Source organism: Pelecanus crispus, chromosome 1 (assembly GCF_030463565.1).
Source record: "Pelecanus crispus isolate bPelCri1 chromosome 1, bPelCri1.pri, whole genome shotgun sequence".
NCBI lineage: Eukaryota > Metazoa > Chordata > Aves > Pelecaniformes > Pelecanidae > Pelecanus > Pelecanus crispus.
Genome location: NC_134643.1, coordinates 152,011,815 through 152,032,988, shown reverse-complemented (window position 1 = coordinate 152,032,988; position 21,174 = coordinate 152,011,815). Strand labels below are relative to the sequence as shown.

Here is a 21,174-nt window from a genome sequence, read left to right as displayed (position 1 = left end):
ACCCCAGGAAAGCACAGCTATGTTGGTGACACTGTCTTTGCCCAAATCTGCAGATGGGTCCCAGCTTCTGCACCTGGGGACTTCAGAAGTAACTGGTAGATGCTGGATTGTTATGGCTACAGTGTCTTTTTTTATTACCAGGGGAGGGTAACATTACAGTGAACTCCTTAAGTCATTTCACTTAAACTGAAATTAAGGTCCTCATCTACCTAATCAGAAATACCGTGCCCTGAAGTATATTTGTGTTTGTGCTGAAATATCAGACTGTCAATGAGCAATCTAAAATACGTTGTGGTGGAGTGCACTGGGCAGGATGGGTGGGATTCACCTCAGCTAATTTTATTCATCTGTGGCATTGATGGCTGCAGCTGAGCCTCTTGGCTCAGAATTGCTCCCAGTGCAGGGAAGAGACTTTCTTAAGAGTTAGTTGTCTGCATTGTTTCAGATGTCTACTTTAGTATGAAAGGTGCTTATTTCTCTCCACTCGCACTTTAGGAGGTTCCTGGTTTTTTTCACAGTGGCAGAAAAAGGAGCATAGGGTAACTACTGTTACTATTGATGTCTGTGTTTTGTCACGCGAGTCCCAACCTGTTTACTTATTTCCACTGGTGTTTCCCACCCCTATACTCATGTAGCCTGGAGGTTGGTAGTGTGCAAGCCACCTAAAGCTATGGGATGTTCTGGGGAGCGGCTGGTCCTGTAGCTGCGTTGTGGAGGACTTGCACAGTTTCCTCTCCATGCCACATAAAGCCCAAGGTTGTGCAAGCGCAGCACCTGTGAGCGCACTTAAGTTGGGTTCAGTCCTCCACTTTTGTTGAGGTGGGTGTAAGAGGGAATATAATGCACCTTAAGAGGAGCTCAGGAAACCCCAATAAATTGCAATCCTGCCTTTTTTTGTTTAGATGAAGGGAAGAGCCCTTGAGGTGCATGTAGCACAAGAATTTTGTTGGTGAGGAAAGAGGTATCTAGTGAGGGATGCCAGAGGCCAGCTAGCTGCTGGTGGGTGCTGGGTACTGAGTCAAGGGTGGCTGAGTCAAAGAGTGGAGGATCAGGAAGATGCATTTGAGGGCTTAGGTGAGATAGGGTTTTGCAAGAAATTGGGGGAATTGCTCTAAGTGATGAAGCAAGTCTTTTTCACCAGGCTCTAGCTAAAATCCTGAGGTTGTATCCATTGTACGCACTATATGCAGTATAAAAATGTAGGAAGGATTTCTGCAAGCAAGGCTGGCCTTCCCTTTGCATACTCTTGTCAGGAATTTGGGACAGGAAACTTCGGGACCAGAAGAGATGATAAAACCCTGGATTATTTTAATGGCTCAGAGTTCATAAGGTTGTCTAATTGCTCCACAGTCATCTCTTCAGTGGCTAATGCATTCATGTGTCCTGTCCATGTAAAAAAAATACTATGTTTTCACATGGAGATTCAGCTAAAAAATAAGGAAAATTAGCAAAACCTCCTTAGTCAAAATAATAAATACCTACTATGTTTTTGCCGTTAACTGTGCATCTTAAAACCATCAGTTATGCAGATTGATTTCAGCATCAATTAAACTCAAACCACTATCTCTAGGTTTGCTCAGTTCACTGGTGGAGTACGTATTTCACCCATTCTACCTGCTTTTGTTTTTCTGTCTCTTCTGAAGGTCATTGAGGTGACCTGTCACTGAGGTGTAGGCACAGCTCTGTCATCCCTGTTTGTGTGCAAGGGCACACGGGTGCATGTGCTGGGGGAAATAGTATCCTACTGGTTTTGATAGGAACAGGGAGCTTCCATCCAGCTGCATAACTGCAACTCCATCCTGGGGAAATCTGGGTGGAGAGAAGGAGCCAAGTGCAGTGTTGAACATGGTTTAGCATGGGGACAGTCAAATGTCACTAGGAGATTCGGCCCTTCCGTCTCTCAGGTTGCACTATAGCAAACAGGTGCTTGTGCTGTAGCAGATGCCAGTGCTGGTGATGGTATAATAGCAAACAGATGGTAAACTGAGGCCTGTTTAATGACTGTTTGTGGTGTGAAACAGCTGAGGGATCAGAGGACTCTTTCCCTAGAGCAGTGAGCACCCACAGCCTGCCCTGTTACCTGGCACTTCATGGCTGTATTGATCAGGAGAGTGTAACATTTCAGAGGCAAGGCAAAAACCCCAGATAATAATGTCCTGCTTGGACGGCTAAACAACCTCTTCGCTGTACCAACAGGGGTACATATAAATAGGTATCTGTACATGTTTCCCTGTGAAAGAGTGTATCGTCAAATCGCTTGATGCATGCCCCTTTCACATAGAGGCGTGGAGGAGCATTGAAGTTACACAAAAGGCAGGAGATCTTGATGACAGGTGACTGGGGAGGTGGACATAGAAATGTGAGGTGAATAAGAAGAGGCTGGGCTTAAATGAGAGTTGCTGAAAAGAAACTGTGGTGAGATGTTTTGGAGCTCTAGATCCTTTGTCTGAACTGTGTAAAGTAACCAAGGATTTCAGCTCTGTATACAGATATATATATACAGTGTTGCCAGATCATAATCTGGCATAATCACATCCCAGTCTAGATGTGAGAGCCCAAATGGCCTGCTACTGGCCATTTGGTCCCCCCTGCCCCTTATTACTTTCTAAATCCAGCTCATTTTTCTCTATAGAAAATACTGCATGTAGTTTTGTGCCTGTCCATACAAATACAAAGGTTGTGTGAACTGGGAGGAAGGAAAAGGATGGCTGTGCAGCCAGGTAACCCTCATTCAAGGGGGAATGTGTGCCATACTGACAGACAAAAATGGAGGAACAAAAGCCCCTTTGGCCAGTCAGAAAACCTGCACCAACCAAATTGTCTAACAGGTGGTATCAAAATTGGAGGACGGGTGCCCTGTGCCATGTCCATCACAGTCCTTAGCCTCCATCACCTAGGGTGCCTGTGAGAGCTTTCTGTGCTCCCTTATTCCTCATGTGCTTTGGTTTTCTCCCACTGAAAGCAAGGTTGGATGACCCCCTGTCTGCTTGGGTGGCACCAGGCGTTGCCTTCACCAGCTGGTTCTGCCAGTACCTGGGACTAGCCTCCCTTGAAAGCCAAAGAGAAGCCCATAGTTCAGTCTTACACAGCACTGCAAGGACAATTGTATTTATTGCAGTTAGCACATAGTTGAACATGCCACCAAAGGGCCATGCTGAGGAGGAGATCATAGTCAAAACTGTAGCAGGTGCAGACTCGGGGAAATGTGTGGTGTGGTGTAATGAATAAAATTTTACCAGGAGATGGAAATGTGATTCTTTCTATAACTCCCCAAATCCCTATCAAAGATCAGCTAATTTGTGTCCTATTAGCTATTCCATTACCTTTCTCAGTTCTTCCTGCGTCTAGAGGCTGAACGTCCCCCCTGTCTCTGTCTAAGAGTGTGCTCTGGGTATGGCAAGGTACTCCACACGCAGGGAAGTCATTCCTATAGTGGTGCAGCTTTTGAGATCAATCCTGTCCACCTCAGATCATCTCAGGATAACCTACTCTTCAGCAGAGTTAATCTAGGCAATTAAAGTCTTGTTTTCTCTCTTCAGCATAAGCTATGCTAAGGATTTGGTTTGCTTAAAATGAGAGTTTTGCTGTCAAGTACACCATGCATCTGAATTATGTATTCACAGCTCACAAAAACATCAGTCTTCCATAGCCCCTTCCCTGTGGCATTTTTGAAGCATGTTTCGGTGTCATATAAAGATAACACATCTCAGCATCACAGGAAAGATGGGAAAGGGTGGTATTCTTGGCAGAGTGGTTATGAAGGAAAAATGGTCCAAGATGAAAATTTCTGCAGATCACCTCACTCCAGCTCCTAGCTTTAATTTCTATTCTGTGTTCACTTTGTATGGGGGGGTCCCAAGGAAACGAGCGTACAAACGGTGTTATAAATAAGAAGCAGTGAACTGCCTCCACATCCCACGCAGAGGTGCAGAACAAGGCTTTGAGTCCATATTTTGGCCTCTTATCCAACACAGTGATGGAGATTCTTGAGCAAGGCAGTGCTTGAGTTACCAAGAATAATCACTTCCCTCCCCTGAGGCAGGCTGCAGTCACCCACCCAGGGACGGGTTTCAGGGTGAGACTTGCAGCCATCAATACTGTGACTGAATGTGTATCCCCATCCTAACTCTTCTATGCTGTGTTAGGTAACCCACTGTCGCCACCATCCACAGGGATTGTTAGGACTGTGTGGGAAGTGCTTCAGAACCAAGAAAGGTTTTTACATACACATATGTGTGTGTGTATATATATGCTCATATACTTAAGGAACACAGGGAGACATCAGTTCCCTGGCCTACACACTTACTGTGCTGGGGCCTGAAACAAGTCTTGCTTTAAAACCCTTTGAAAGGAGTAACAGTTTGGTTATAAAAGTGCTCCCAAGACATCACAGTGGGAGAACAGGGTGAGTAGTTGCGTCCTGAGTGAAGGCTAAATGAGTAATTTCACAAACCTAACAATGTGTTCACAGTTTGAAAAAAAACAACCCAAACCAGCAACTCCCTGTTACTCTGTATCCGCATGAGCATGCCAGAGTGCATACTGGAGACACTGGTGGGGCTCACGTTGTTCTGCCGAGATCTGTTGGAGCAGGTACCCAGGGAAGCTCCTCCTGGACTTGGCTCCTGAGAAGGGTCTGACCCCAGCCTGAAGTCTCCCTTTGCAGGGAGCCAGCCAGCGCCTTTGGGTGGGGCACAGCTTGGGTGAGGCTGGATCCGCTTAACTCTTTTTTTTTTTTTGGCATGTTGGGGAGATGCTGAGATAAACTTGAGTTTCAAGCAAACATTTTGCCTTTTTTTAAGGCCCTTCGGGTCTTTTGCGCCCATTCTGGCCTGAGCCCGACAGCAGGTACTGGTTGCCAGCACAGATAGGGCCAAAGCATGGCATTAGAATGCTCCCTTTAATCAGGGGCAAGGGCAGTGCACAGAAATAAACAACTAGGAAGATGCAGCTGGTTTGGGGATTAGAGCAAACAGGCAGAAGAACTTGGTATCTCTCTGGCCCCAGTACTTCAGAGCCAACAAAACTTCCTCATGTTCTCTTCATCAGAAACTCTTGTTATTCAACAGTCATCTTAACTTCTCCCAAAAACCACTGGTGACTCTGCCTTTCTGCTCCCCTCTCCTTCTGAAGCTCTCTGTTTTAATTTGTTTGCATACTAAAGCTAGTAGCTGATAAGAAAAAGCAAGTTTCTGTGTCTGTCTGTTGGCTCTCCGGGCAGGTGACTGCCCTCACCTCCTGCCTGGCAGCTGCAGATAATACTCCAGAAAGTGTTTTCTGCACTTCCAGGGTAGCAGAGAGGTGATAGCTTTACTCAGCCTCCCAGCTCTTTTCCTATGAGTAGGAGCAGATGCTCCTTGCATTGAGAGAAATCACGGGAACAGTGGGGAGGTCCCTGCAGCTCTTGTGGGACCGAGTGCCTTGTGCTGTCCTTGAAGCACACTTGCTGCAGATATCTGGCTCCCAAACATCTGCATTTATTTCCTTGCCACATCCTTGACTTTAACATCTCCTTCTCCCCCCACCTGTTAAAAAGCAATGGCCTCTTGAAAGCATTGTCTTAATTCTCCAGTGGAAATGGTTGAAAATGACTTTTCTGAGGTGAAGAAGACTTGCTGCTTGAATCGTTGTGCATTTCTTAGATGGCTATTCACTTATGTGTCTACATTTTGTTGAAACAGGACATCAGTAATCACTTTATGTTCTTAAAGTAAAGGCTATACATAATGAAGCTTTGATGAAACTTTCATGTACAATTATGGATGACAAGTGAAATAATTTGTAGACCTAACTTTTTTTTCAGATGGTTAAGGTATGCTCTAGCATTCTGTTGGTTGATTAACATTTGGATAGCAGTGTTTGGAGCATTACGAAAGTGAAATTTTGTTGTTAATAATAAATCAGCAGCTGTAACGAGGGTTTGTTACATGTTTTGAGTGAATACCAGCCCCACTGAAGTCAGGGAGAATTTTACCATTAACTTCAATAAAATCAGAGTTTCATCCTCCTATTGTAAAGGACCTTTAACAGCCACGTCTAATCTTGTCAAAGACTCTGTTTGAGTGAAACTAATCCCATAGGGCTTTTATTAAGACAGAATGATGGTGGCGGAGGGAAGCTTTTAAATGCTTCTGTTGGAAAGAACTGCAGTTTGAGCAGTGCTTGTGCTGTGACAGAAAAATCCTGATTTAGAGACTGTCTCTAGCTCAGATAACTGTGCTGCAATGAGCACAGCAAGATTGTTCTGGAGTGACCATATTAAAAGGATTAGGCAGAGGCTGTTTCATATATGCATGCCAAGGCCTCCTTTCTCTTCTTCCAATAAATGCAAACTGGGAGTAATTTTGTTATAATCAGCTGTGTACACTAGGTTATGCAAAGGGTACCTAAGCTTTAACACTGTGTTAAAAGCCAAAGTGTGTAAATATCACCCGAGTGATACTTGAAGGAGCAGACCCAGATATCCATGTCTTTGTGACTCCTGGAGCTATGATCTGAACATACAGTTTGTACTGTGCACCTAGGAGCAAATCTGTATGCAGTGACCCATGCTTCCAGCCCCCAGAGTGTAAAAGATGGCTGCTGTGCTGCTTTTTTTTCTGTATGCAGTAGAAAATCCAGTCTCTTTGAACCAGGAGTCAATTTAGTGACTCTGTTGTTCAGGTCCTCATACAGTAATGAAAAACAGCTACCACTGGGCACAGAGTGCTCTGCAGAGATTCAGGGTGGTGACATTTATGCAGTGTATCAGAACCCACAGGCAAGGTTTCTGTTGCGTTGCCCATTACAAGACACTTCACAAGCCTCGGGTAATGCACGCTTCATAAGAAGTAGCTAGAAGGGTGTTCACTGAGCATTTTAAATTTACATAAGAGGCTCAGCTACATACTTTTTAAGAATAGCATGTAACAAATAGGTATAGCCAGTTCATTTATTCAAGATGGCCAGACTAGGAGTGGCCCTAGGATGGAGGCATGGAAAGAGGAAAAAAGCATGCAGATATCATTGATAACGAGCAAAAGGAACTTCTTCAGCCAAAGAATTCATGTTAATGAAAGGAAAGGCTGTACCCAAGCGTATCTGCAGCTGCTAAACTCAGTTTTCCCTACCCCTGGGCTAGACCCAGAAGACTGCACCAGGCACCATCCTTTTAAGGGATGTGCCACCTTTTGCTGGATGAGGAGTTCAGAGGGGGCGCAGGGGTAGCCCTGGCACCACCAGAGTCTTTGCAGCTTCTGAGGCAGGTCGTGGCAGCCAGGTGCCCTCCAGCCTTATGTGCTACCCTTTCATTTAAGACAGGCAGAAATAATTTCTGGAGGGATTTAATTAAGTTCCACTGGGTCACAGTCTCTGTGTGCCTTGTCTTCACTTCTCTTCCACATTTAGAGTTGAGGAACGTCTACAGCCTTCCTTATTACACAGAAGGGTTATTTCCAGAGGTGCAGGCAGCAGGATACAATTCATGGGACAATCAGATGAAACAGAAGGTCTTATTCATAATTCTGCATTGAAACTTCCTTCAATTCCTGATTCCACAGCTGCTCTCTTGTAAGATGGATATAGGGATCCCTTCCTTGGAGGTTAGCAGATGACAAGTATGTGTATTAAAATGTTGTCAAGCTGCAGCTTTTGAAACAACGTACTTGAACTGTTGGTAGACAAAGAGACAGGAGATGGACTGCAGTAAAACAGGTCAGCTTTCTTATAGCACTTGGAGCAAGGTTTCTGAATTTATCAAGAAAATTAAATTTGCAATGCTTAGTACAGAAAATCTAATGATGCACTGGAAGGATGGCAGCCTTGCTTTAAAGTACCCATTAGAGTGATTTTTATGAAAAGGATGCAAGTTCTGGAGGGGATGCTACTAGAACCAGCTTGTTAAGTTCATCCATGTAGCACTCTCAGTGACTCTGGCTTTGCTGGCTTTGGTGTCCAAGGGCAGTCTCCACTGCAGACGACTCCATATTTTAGTGATTTTTAAATTTCTTTTACAAAAATAAAGTCCAAGAACAGTTTTGCCTAAGGGCAGGTATCTCAGGCCTCAGTCATTTCTTTTCTGTATTGTCAGCTTCCTGTCTGTTCTTACTGAATGATACATTATCTCTGTTCTGAACTGATTTTTTTTTTCTTTTGCTTTATATATTGTATTATCTTTACCTTTTCTGTTTGCAGTTTGCCTTTTCCTTCCCTGTTTCCCAGCCCATCCTCATGATAGGATCTCTAGCCAATGATACTATTGCATTTCTCTGTGCTTATTTTGCCATTTCCAACTGTTGGTAAAGCTCCAGAGTTTCTGTGCATTGGCAGAGAGTGGAGCTGTTTCCCCCAATTTGTTGTCCATGTAGCTGGAGTGCCCCAGCAAGGCATCATTGTGTTGTATTGAATTGGACTGGCTGAATGCTCTGCCATCTGTACATGGACAGATTGTTACCCTTTACGATCCCTTTGGATAGAAGTTCTTGTAGCAAGAATGCTCACTTTGGTGTGCTAATATGAAGCGGTGAGTATATGTAGCCAAGAAGTATGGCTACATGCGGCTGTTGTGATAGGAAAGGGTACTTTTGCATTCTGGTAGTAGGGCGTTGTGGATTTCTTTGCAGATTTTTGCCCCCCAGGCAGCAGTTTGGTGAGGAACCAGGCTGCCCTCCAGCAGAGCCCTGTGTCACCCCAGCACTGGGCAGTCTGTGAGGCTTTGAGTGTCTCTGGTCTATCACCTCTGAGGCAGAATAGCAGCATAAAATGAGAAAGCCATAAGGGTATTCATAATGTAAAATGAGATTTGCATCCTCACTATCTGGAGCAAGCCATCTGTATTATGCAAATATCAAAACGGCCTAATCAAAACCAGGTTCTCATTGTGCTATGTGCTGTGTGCACCTAGAAAAGTAAGCTTTGGCTCTTGATATATTTGATATATTTGATATCGATATAACTGATATGGCACTGCTCAGAAATTTACCTTAGACTTTTCTTTGTGTTCAGCTTGATCTGTCAGTCATACAGAACATCCATAAGATATGTCTATTTTTTTCTAGGAGTTTTTCCTTCCCTACCCATACGTCCACTATAGCTCAAGAATTTCCATATAGTGGCAGGGCGGTCTGGGATAAAATTGTTTGCCCAGGCAATATGCCGGGGAAGATGACCCTGGTGTTTCTTCCTGACAAGGTGCACAGGTAATTCACAATCAGAGTGCCCCAATACCATGTGATTTCCACAAAAACTACTCGTAATACTATATAAAGTCGTATATAGAGAGACAGATATAGATAAGTAATTGACTTTATATACAACTTTTTATATAGATGTAAAATTTGTTTTATATGCTTTTATTTATAAATATTTATTTTTGTGTATTTAAATAGTTACTTCTATATATAAAGTCAATGCTTCTTTATGTCTGTAACCATGCTATACTCAGTAGTCAAATTCCTAGTCCAGTTGCAGTATCTACAGAAAGCAGATAAGAATAAGGTGCATGGCAGAAGCTCCAGCACAGGAGTTCCTTCACGTACTAATAAGAAAGAATGATCTTACCGAAGCAGCTTACATAAATAAAATCAGTTCATGTGTCTCAGTGTTACTAGATAAGGCCTACAGTATGCACACACAGTGGTCCACCTGGCTTAGCTCACATCAGTTTAACAGGGGGTTGCTGTGATTTCAGCAGGAGCAAGGAGCCTTCAGGAAAAGCTTGCTTGTGTCAGCACTCACGTATTGCGGTGGGAGGCCTAAAAGAAAGGCTGCAAAAAAAAATTATGTGTTTTCTTTTTACTCCCCCACAGATTGACCATCTCTGCTGAATGTCCCATGCAGCTTGAAGATTTCCCCATGGATGCACATGCTTGCCCATTAAAATTTGGAAGCTGTAAGTTGTCTTCTGAAATAAGAAGTGGAAAAATCCGGTTATCTGGCTTTTCACATTCAGCCATGTCTTGTATGAATTGTTCACCCTTCCTTGCCCCCCTTCCCCTTTTAACATTGCTCATTAGCACCCCCAGTCTGCCACCCCTGCTGCTACCCTGCTCCTTGTTTTCCATGAGTGCTTTATCTGGCTCTGCTGCTTTTCAGCTCATGCTTGCATGGTCCGTGATAAATGGTGAGCTGATGGGTGATATGTCTTCTATATCCACATCAAGCGTAACAGCCACTGTTAGATGGAGCAGTAGATGCAGACAGCTAAGCTGATAACTTGGTTTTACATTTGTAGAAAAATGGAGCGTTCATTGGACAATATCAGATTGATGTGCTATTGTGGTACTTGCTTGAATCAGACTGCAGTGCAATATCTACATCACATATATTAAAAGAGATCTGCAATATTAAAAGAGGAAATATCTTTCCATTTGGCTTTAATAAATCCAGTCCTGTATCTTGTAACGTGATGTTGCATACACATGTATTTGTATATATGCACACATTATTTTAAACTGTATGCTAAACGATGATTTTTCCTCAATTTCAAGCCTCTAATCCACCACACTGCTGCCTTGCCAGAAGCTTACTTTAAAAATAACCTCGGGGATCAGATGGTTATATCTAAATACAAAGCTCTTAATTAAAGTACAGATGAGGCAGTAGGCATTTTTTATTTTGGTAATCAAATCAGAGGTTCCAGGTGCAATCGGTGTCTCTAAAGACTTTTGAAAATTACCAAGCAAGGCATTTTGCTAGTCCCTGAAGCCACCTAACTTCAGCATTTTTCAATGTTTTTTCAGTTGTATCAATTTAGAGTCACTAATCCTAGCAAGATTAAGCTTCGCCTTTATCGTCTGTATCTGCCCTGGTTTGATACTGGCTATGCATTGTCTTCTAGTTGATCATATTAAGAAGTAAAAACACTGTTTACAGTGATGATTACCAAATTACCAAACTTAAGATGAACTGATTTCCCTTCCCTCTTCCAATCCAGATAGACCCAGTTTCATCTGAATAGCCAGCAGTATTTTACAAGGTCACTGGAGGTTCAAGTGTGTCCATTTACTTCAGCAACATTAATTTACAGCAAAGCCAATATAAATCTGAAGGTCTGTACACCTTTACACTCAACTTAAAAAATTATATGCAAACCATCCATTTCATTCCAAACTTGAAAATGGGAAAACATCTCACAGGAAAGTGTTATTATTTGTATATAAGGTTGAACAAAAGCTACTGGAAAGTATTAAGATGAAAACGAAAAATAAGTTGTCCTTCCTGGTATTACATATTCTTTACTGTATTGATGGATAAAGTTGAAGTCACACCTGTTGGTCTCTAGTGCAGACTATAGAACTGGGATGTTGGGTAGTTTTATGAAATCTTGCAAAATATGGAATATAAAACTAAAAGATACATATTTAAACAAAGAGCCTAATGCAGCAGAGATCTGAAGCTCAGCCTTGAAGTGAAATGGATGGTTCAATGCATTAGTAGACTAGGTGCAGTAAGGTACAGGTTCTAACCCTCCATATAGTAAGACTAAAAAAAAAAAAAAAAAGACCACCCAAACATGCAAGTGCAGGAGATAACATTACTACATAAGCTACAAACGCTTAGAAGAAGTGCAGTCTTCAATAACATCGAATAAAACCCAACAATCTGTCTGAATGCAATTATATGTTCTGCTTGTGCCAAATGTGTTACATATGAATCACCTATTAGCACACAGGTAATTTTAACCCGGGGAAAACCCAACACTGAAAAGTGGTATTTTAGGCATGTGAGGGCTGAATATGGTTTTAGTTCATGCTGCTTGCCATGCTCAGTATACAATCCTAGCATATATTTTATAAGCTACTCCAAGTCACCTTTAAGTTCTTCCCCAGTGTATAGACATGGAGCCATTTGGCCTGTGCTAGTCCACACTGGTAGCCTCTGCAGTAAATAAGTATATAGGGGCAAGCTACAGACAATCTTTCAGCCTTGGGAATATCTGTATTACTGATCTGACAGCTCATTAGTAATTTATTGTGTTTTAATATGCAGATGTTTGCACGAGTAGCAGCCAGTAAGTCAGGGTTTATTGAATTAGCCCAGATATATTTTAGGAGAATACGGTATTTACTCCCTATTTACAGCAATACAGCTTTGCATTAAGTCATCTTCAGGCTTGCAGCAAGACAAAGCCTAAAGGGGTATATTACACACAAGCACATGCCCTTTCTGCTTTAGCTTTCCTCCCTGTCTTTCCCCAAAGCATTTCTTTTTAATGGTCTTCTTTCCAAGAAGGATTTTGAAAAGCCTCAAGGAATAGCATCAAAGTAAATGTTAAACACATTATCAATAGAGCTGGGAGGGTGGACATGAGATGAGTCCTAACTGGTCAGAGGGTGGAGAGAGCAGGGCAGCGAAACAAAGCAGCCGGTGTACGGGCTGATTGGCAGCAGAAAGGATGCCAAGAAGCGATCGGTGCTGCATCAGAGACAGGAGCAGGTTATTATTTTTCTGGCTGCATGAGCATTCACTGCACTTGCTAGAATTCAGCAAGCAAAAGAGAAAAAGCCCTGACATTTCCTTCAGTATTAAAGAGAAGGAATGTTAATCTTGCTCACAGAAATAAAGGAAAATGTTGAATTCTTATGTCCCATTTGACTGGTTTCTTGCTATATTAGCATTGTGGGAAATTTTATGGGCCTAGGCAGCATTATATGTAGCAACAGAATACTGTGTAGAAATAACTAAAAGCAAGGTCGAATATGGGAAAAGGGATATTAAGTTAAATGCACACACCACCAGCCTAGATACCCGCCAGGCAGTTCAAGTGCCAACTACAGAAGTAATACTTCTTAATGCCCTATGGCACATCATGAAAAGCTATGCTGGCTAGAGGCCAGAAGTTCAAGGACAGCTTCTAATGAAGTGACCAGAGCAGGTTCTGGTTGTCTGCCTCTTAAGTACAATGCCCCAGTGCTCAGAGATGGCAGGATCAGTTGGGTCTGCTCCAGGAGGTGCGTGTACACGGGTACTGTCCCTCCAGGCTTCCGTCCCTACTGGTGATAAGGCCACCTGTAGAATTCATCCCACAGAAATCTCAGTTAGAGGAACAAGAGAACTGGGGGTGATGCACAAACACAGGCTCTCGGGTCTCTGCAAACAGGCTCCACTCCCTTCAAACCAGGGGTGCTCAGTGGGGATGGCCGTAGCAGTCTGTTCATTACCTCACGGGAGCATGGGAAGGATGCTGTTTTCTTCCATGGCCGAGTTTAAAATAAAGTTTCCGTTGCAATTCTAGTGCTGACCCGTACTCTAAATAAATTTGCTGGTCAAACAAGATCTGATGAAAATTCCTGACACCAGCCACAGTTTTGCTAGCAGCGTCTTAGCCTAAGAAGTTCCTCCTTACCCCCAAGCTATTTCTGGTGTGGGGAGGAGGAATTAGGTAAGACAACAAGGACATTAAAGCTAGGAAGCTTTAATGTTTCACCTCTTCCACTGATAGGCCTTAAGAGTACATTAAAAGTATCGTTTAGTACAGTTTCCAAACACCCATGTGTCACTGGGTGGGTAAGCATCATTATCTCTAGGGCAGCTGAGGCAGAGAAGTTAATTGACTTTCCGTAAGGTCACGCAGCAAATCAATGTCAGAAGAAGGATTAGACTCAACTTCTTTGGTTGGAGAGACAGATGTCTAATCCACTAGACCATGAAGGCCTCTGCCCAAGCAACTGACTGAACTCCTAAATCTCATTTTACTCATGCGTTAATTATATCGGTTTTACCTAGCTCACAGAGTTGCCCTGAAGTTGAATTAGTTAATTGCTATTAGTGAACATTAACCAGTGCTTTGACAATGTCAAATACTGTAAGGTGGAGTCTATTTATGGCAACTGTCTCTTGAAGGCACAGAGTCTGAGTACATGCAGTTATCAGATCTTGTATTGTGGAACAGATAAATGCATGAATCTGCTGCCCACTAGTCACTCAGCTGCAAAAAAACCCTACTATTTTTAGAGTAAGTAGCGAGTCTAATGAATATTCTGAAAATAATGAGATCCCCTAGCTCAAGAGCAGGGAAAAACAGGCCTGGCGTTTATTCCTGATGAATTTAATTCATCCACGTAGATGGCAAAGGTTGATCACTGCAGATCAAAAAGGGAATTTTCTGACTGTGAGAAAACAGCATTAGGTAAAATTTGTAGCGTGTGAAGGAAGTAGTTAACACAGTTATGTACATCTTCCTTTTTAACAGCTCAAACTGAGTCATGGTGTCTGCTGTGGTCTTTGATAAAGGAAAGTGTACAGGCTATTTTTGTAGCAGGAGACATGCCCAAACTATTTTCCTGTAGGAAGGCTGGTGAACTCAGAGTAATGAGGAGACAGTAACTTCACCAGTATCCCAGGATTTTACCGGAACACTTAACATTAAGGCACTCACTGTTCACCAACTATCCATGCTCCTACAGCCGCTGAGAAATTTCTCCAAAAAAGTATTTTAAGAAAATTCCCCTGATGAAGTTTCTCTATAATACTGAGAATTAGCCAAGATAGCACTGAGGCAAAGGCACCTACAGGGGGTTTCTTGATTTTGTGCTTCCCCCAATTAGCACCTGTGAAGCTGCAGGAGAACTGCAGGTGGGGAGAGAGAACTTCAAAACAGAGTCCCTCCAAACAGCCTCTAATTCTGGTTTAGTAAAATGTGATAAAGAATGCATTCAGCCTCTCAAAACCCGTGGGTACAAGTCTTGTATAAGCATATAACTAAATGAATGATAAATAAGGACAAATGTTAATTTTAGGACACTTTGAAAAGGGGAAATGGCTCTTTGGTGGGTTTTCCTGGCTTGCTCCCAGGGAGAGCTGGAACTGCAGTCTCATGTGTAGAGGCAGAGCTTTTCTGTTACTCGTCTCTATCAGCTGGCCAGAAGAGGCTCCTGAGTCCATTCCTGAGAGCAGAGACAGGCAGCACAACTTGTTGACTCTGCTAGAAAGTGTTAGTGCCGTCTTCATGAAAGGGCACATGGAGAGATCTAGGGAGGTTCTCTGTGAAATGCTGAGTGGCCAAGTTCAAGACTAAGTTGTGATTTTGCAATTTAAGGCAGAAGCCAGTTAATATAGAAATGATAGGTTTGGCCTTTATGCAGTGTATAGACGCTTTCCTTGAAGTCAAGGAAGGCATGCTGATCGCTCGTGTAATGTCTTCTCTTACAATTTCCTAAGGTTTATCACTGCTTACTTAGACACCTCCATTGCAATGAACATCTGAATGACTAAAATAAGGTGAAGCTAGGTGAATACTAAAATTCAGTATTTCTAAGACATTTGATATATTTCTCCGCTCACTCCTCCTGCCCCATGTTACCACCAGTTAACAACCACCACTTTGGTTGGAATTCTTCTTCGTAATTTTTAGCTGTTTAGAAGCTGGGTTTCCAGACATGCTGAAAGAGATGCTTGTGGCAGCATCAGACAGGCAGTCTAGACAACTAGCTTGGAGCAGGGGTATAATTTTACTTAAGTTTACCTAGTAAAGCACAGGCATCTAGCCTGAACTAATTTTCCATACAACCCTTAGAATGAGTGGAGGAGGTGGAGGCCACTTAATGGTATTGCTGTTCTTTGCCTCTAGTTTCCTTGAAATTGTGGACACATGACTAGTTGTGGGGCTGCGTTATTTAAAAAATTAAATCTTTTGGTTCAGAAGTCCTTAACACACAGACTCATGACTCAAACACACTCACAAAATCATAGGGATTCACAAGAGCCAAAAGGCTCCCCTGGACTCCCCCAGATCTGCTGTGGCTCTTACCTGTTCTGGGATGTGGAAATGCTCTGCTGCAGAACAAGCAGGGTGGTTTGGCCCATATCAAAGGCCTTGCGTCGACAGCAAAGGCTTGAAAAATAGACAGGATGGATCTGTGACAATTTTAGACAAATGTGTCACAGTTATTTATCTAGACTCCCTTTATGGCCACTGAAAGGAAAAAAGTACTTCTGTAGTGTGGTTCATCAGAACTCTTTTTGATAACTGCCTAAGGATGAGATGAATAATATTTTAGAAGTTCCTATTTTTCTGCCGTACTAGCTCAGAGGTAGATGAGTATACTGTACCCTGGTCAGAGTAACTTAGAAGTCTGTTTTTCTCCACATCGCTAGCTCAGAAATAGTACTTAGAAATTAAAATGTAGGGTTCTGGGCCTGGAGTGCATGGTGTGGGTTTACGCAGCAGCTATTGTTATGGGACCCTAGTCTGCATCAGAACTCGCAAATGAATACGACCCTAACTTCTCACTCGTCTGGTAGGTTTCCCATAGAAGTGATACCTTTTAGTGTGACAAAAGGGAAAAGAGCCCTTTCTAAAAGCTCTCTAAAATTATCAGATCAGTCATTTTTTCTTCACCCATTACCATGACACACATTCAGGACTTTCCAGAAAAGGATGGATAAACTGTGCTATTATCCTCTTTAAGCATTTGCAGTCGTTAATTAACTTTTCAAAGACTTTGTCATGTATACATGGTTACTGTTTGCACTGAGAAAATTTTAAAAATATATTAAAAACACAGTGTTTGCTACCATCCAGTCCTCTGGGTGTGTTATTGCTTCCCTGTGAAACACTGCTCAGCTCCGCATCAGTCACTTCCTACTTCTGATCACTCCCTGTTCAGAAGCCAGTGAGTTTTTCCTCCCTTAGGTTCACAACAGAGCAAAAAAGGGAAGTCAGAAAGAACAATTGCTCGCACAGGGCGTTTGCCAGGTGATCCAAAAAAGCTGTTGTCTTCCCCATCCGTCTCGCAGCCAGCGTTAACCCCAGGCTGCAGACTCTGCCGACATACAGTGGCCAAGGGCTTGGCTCCCTACCAGCCCGGAGCAGCCGCTGCGCAGGCAGGATGGCCTTTAATGAAACACGTTTTTGTATCGGTAAGGACAGCTTCCCGGGGGCACCGGCAGCAGCTTCTGTAGCAGCCACAGAAAGCCCCTTGAGCGGTGGTGGCTGAAAGGCTGCGTGCCGCCTGCCCCAGGAGCAGCCCCCTCATCAGGAGGTGGCCCACGTGCATCAGGCTTTTCTGCGGGGGAAAAACTCAACCGGTTGTGTTTTCGAGCTCCAAGAAAGAAAAGCTCAGGCAGGGGAAGGAGTTGGTGTGGAGATACTCAGCGGTGTTTTTTTCGTCTCGCCTGAAAGAGGTCCAGACAGGATTGTGGTGGAGCAGTATGGAGATCCAGGTGCTTTGCTGACGGTACAAACATCAGCATGTGTTTTCCACTCTGGAGATTTCAGCCTAAATTCAAAGGCTGTGCAACTGCTTGATTACAGGAAAACAGTGATTCAATTTGAGTTGTCAGCAGTAGAAAACAACATGCAGAGACTGTGCTTAATGTGCTTAAGCTTTCAAATGATCCTTGGGTGCAAACCTGCAAAGACATTGGTGGGCCCTTAATGCCCCAAAAGGCACAGCGAGGGCTTACGGTTGCCAGCCATGGATCACAGGTTTATGCCACTGGTGGATGGGATATTATTTGTAAATGGGACAAATGGGTAAATACTGCTCCACTGCTTTACAAGCCAGGTTTTTAATGGGTGTTATTTTCTAAGGTGGCAGTTTCCATGGCTTGTAAGCATTTCATAAATGTTTCTGAAATCGTTCTCATGATGCTGGTGTGAGGTTGGTAGGTCTCTGCTGCCTGCATTTTGCAGGTGGGGATAAAGGAGGCAAAGAGAAATTACAGTCTCTTCTGAGCAAAGATAGAGTGGTTCATTACCTGCTTTTATTGCCTCTGTCATTATGGGTCCCTAGGTTCAATTAGAGCCTCCCAGTTCTACTGCAGTAGATTAATGACAAAATGACTTGCCTAGGGTTTTATTTTTTGGGGGAAAAAAGCTGCAAGACACAGCTGAAACTTGGATTTCAGTTTCCAGTCTGTCAGCTCCTTCGTGACACCTCAGTCCCTGGTGGGCCAGGGAGTCCTCCCTCTACGTTGCTGGACGCTGCATTAGCCCCCTCCCCTACACAGGGAGCCAAGTTAGCCCGAGCTGTGATCTAGTGCTGCTGCAGTCCCAGCTCAACAAGCTTTTTCAAAGGAAACAGTTGTTTCATGTTGTCTTCCATGAAGAAACATGAGGGAAGGAGGAGTGGGAAGAAGGAAAGCCTGAAGCGCCTTCTGTTTTTCCCCCGTTCCCACATTGTATCCACTGAAAGTCTCCTCACGGCCAGCCTGTGCTAGCAGCTAGCCGTTTTGCTGAAAGCATCCCAGCAGTAAATCTGTCAGCAAAGCTGGGATTCCTTCCTCCTAAATTTATATCTCTGCAGAGTAAATATATACAGCTGAGCTGATCACTCTCACCCTCTTACAGTCAGGGGAGAGAAGTAGATATTTTTAGGCTCAGGTTAATCTCCTAAAGCAGACAACTAAAATAGGTCAGCTGAAGGCTGCAGATAAGGTGTTTTACTTGTGCACAGGGAAGATGAGACCATGCACACCTGGGCCTGGGTCTCCGTGACTGGAAGGGGCTGGTTCCCAAAGAGGGGACATGCACCTGAGCGCTGGGGCAGACAGCAGGCGAAATGGCAGTGCTTCTGGTAAGCAGCAGATCACCTCAGAGAGGCTCCTTGTATCCATCACTGAGGTTGGGCTGTTTGAACTGATGGCCACGGGAGGTTTTCTCCCCTTATCTTAAATACGGGGCTGCACTGTGACCTACGGCAGGAGCGTATAATCCCACTTCCGAGTTTTACATGACTGCACCTCTGGTGTAGGGAATAAATTCTAGTGATTCCAATCTCAGAGCAGTATTAAAGTGTTCGAATAATAATATTTCAGCCTGCTATCTCTACATACCTATTGATTACACATTCACACAGCGTTATTAATGTAGCAGTACTTCTGAGAGTTGTAAATGTCTTCATTAAGGGACTGGTTTCAGAAACAAAAGCATATATTTAGTCCTGCAAGTAGTCCCAATCACTCTTGGCTGGTTTCAGGTCATATGATTTATGAGTGAGGATGCTTTGAATGGTAGCACAGCAGATAGGCTAGCTATGACAGGTGAGTTCCTGGTGCCACTCAAGTGGGTAAGGAAGAACGTCTGTTAATTGCGATGAGGTCACGGTTTCATTCTGTGGTGTTAGATGTGGCTGAAAACACCACGTTAGTGAAGGCAACCTTCACGACAAGATCAAATGCGGTATTTTCCAAAACTCACTCTGCATTTCTCAAAAGAAACTGCAGTGATACTCCTGGAATGCTCATCGCATTAGCTTTGCTGATATTAAGCGGCAGCTTGCAAAATGAGTGGACCGCTGCAATCAAGATTGCTTAGAGAGTGAGATACTATGCAAAGTGAGTAATGGTGTCAGTCACACTTTGGAGGATACTTTTATTTGCCTTGCAAAAAGCAAATTAAATCTCTAACATCTTCCTCATGACCATGCTGTTTTTTCTAATGAAGCAGTTAATATAGCTGCCTAATATTGTGATTGCAAATTCAAAGTTCATTAAATGTTAGTTTGGCACTCAAACTGGACGACTGATTTGGAATTACCATATACCTGGCCTGCAAAGACCAACATAGGGTCAGGAGGGTCCCAGGATATTTCAAATTTTTAAATGTCATCCCAGCACATCCTACTGCTCTGTTGCTCTAGTCCTCTTGCAGCAGATATTTATACCAGCCGTAACAGAAAAAAAGAAAGCATCAGAGGCTGGAATACCAGATTTTGACCTGTTCCATATGAAAAGCAATTGTGTAGCCACCAATTGAATTGTAAAATCAATTCTCAGATTAGTTCTAGATCGAGACAGCTACCACTAAACCTGAAAATAAAGCAAGAAGCTGTGTTATAAATGCTGGCTGCAATGAAAGGAAGAAATGGGAAGAGGCGAAAGAAGGCAGGCGTCACCTGCTCCCTAACATCAGCTCTCAGATGAGAGCAGGTACTTTGGGAAGATGAGCTGATGCTGCCTGGTACCTCGGAGCACCTGGATGTGTAGCAGCCCCACAGCAAACCCTGTTTAGTCACCCGTTCCAGTCAGCCTGTGGCAGGCATCCCACAATGGCATGGCTGTCTACGCCTGCGTCTCTTGCCATTGGAGGTGCTCCCAGCTGCCCAGTGGGAAAACTTTGTCTTTTCTGGGTTTTTTCTCTTTTTTCTCAGTGGATTCTGAGGACCGGCTATCCCAGCACACACAGCTCAACTCGGTGTGCTGTGCCTGGTTTTTAATCCAGGTGCCTGTATTGTCAGATTTCACAGCAAGGAGTCAGTCCTAGTCACGGCGGCCCCAGTGCTTGGGGAATAGGGGCACTGCTCTGATTGCTCCCCAGTGCTTGGGGAATAGGGGCACTGCTCTGATTGCTCCCCAGTGCTTGGGGAATAGATGCACCGCTCTGATTGCTCCCCCGTGGCCACTTGGGCGAGCAGGATGGGGCAGGGAAGAGCTGACGCTGTCACCGGTGATACGGCCTGTGTGGTGGCAAATATGCACAGCTCTTTAAAGGGCATTGCTCAAATTGCCGTGCTGTCTTCACAATCATCCTTGAGAGACATTCTCTATTACTCTGCACAGCTCCTAGCTCAGGGCTCTTCTTAAATGGTGTAATAGCGTCCTGTGAAGGTACTGTGTCTGAGTGAATTATCAGGACAACCGTTCATTAGTATTCGTGTTGCATTCATCATTGGTATGACTGTGATTTACTGTACCAGCTTGCAAATAGTCAATTTATTGTATTAAAGCTGTCGGAAGCCTTGCCTATGCTAATCATGAATCACACCTCCAAAATCACAAAGTTACTTTCAGGCAAAATCATAAGGTTTCGGGTTCTTTTTTCCTTTGTTTTATATTTTTGAGCTCTAAGTCGGGTCATATTTAGAGTTTTCCCCTATGAACTGGAACTTCTAAAATTAAGCAGGACCTTCCACCTGTCGCTTGCTTTGAAAAACTGAACAAAATGGCTTTTACAAAACTATGTGTCTCAAAATGAATTTCACAGGCATCTTCAGTTCTGCAGGTCTCACCACCTCGTGGGTGCAGTCTGTGCTTCCATTTCATTTCCAAGCTATAGACACTTCTATCACGTTCCTATTCCCACCTTTTCTGAGGTGACTTATAAATTACATTCTGAAACAGAGTCATTTTGACCTAACTTAGGGCTTTATTTTTTTTTAGTTGTGATCGGTATAGTATATTAGTGTTGCTTAGTAATGAAGTCTCTTGAGACCCGTCTAGCACATTTTTCAGAACATCCTATTCTATTCTGTG

At 43.5% G+C, this 21,174-nt stretch overlaps 2 protein-coding genes across 2 annotated transcripts in view; one reads left to right on the top strand and one right to left on the bottom strand.

Annotated features, from left to right (window-relative positions):
• The window catches only part of GABRA5 (gamma-aminobutyric acid type A receptor subunit alpha5), a 54,135-nt gene that overhangs the window by 16,523 nt on the left and 16,438 nt on the right, over positions 1-21,174 (top strand). Inside the window, exon 5 of the mRNA XM_009478649.2 lies at positions 9,786-9,868. Within this exon, the coding sequence (XP_009476924.1) occupies positions 9,786-9,868 (83 nt within the window). The remainder of the gene's footprint in view (positions 1-9,785; positions 9,869-21,174) is intronic.
• GABRB3 (gamma-aminobutyric acid type A receptor subunit beta3) overlaps positions 1-21,174 on the bottom strand; it is a 193,179-nt gene that overhangs the window by 162,724 nt on the left and 9,281 nt on the right. The gene's annotated exons all lie outside the window — the stretch shown is intronic.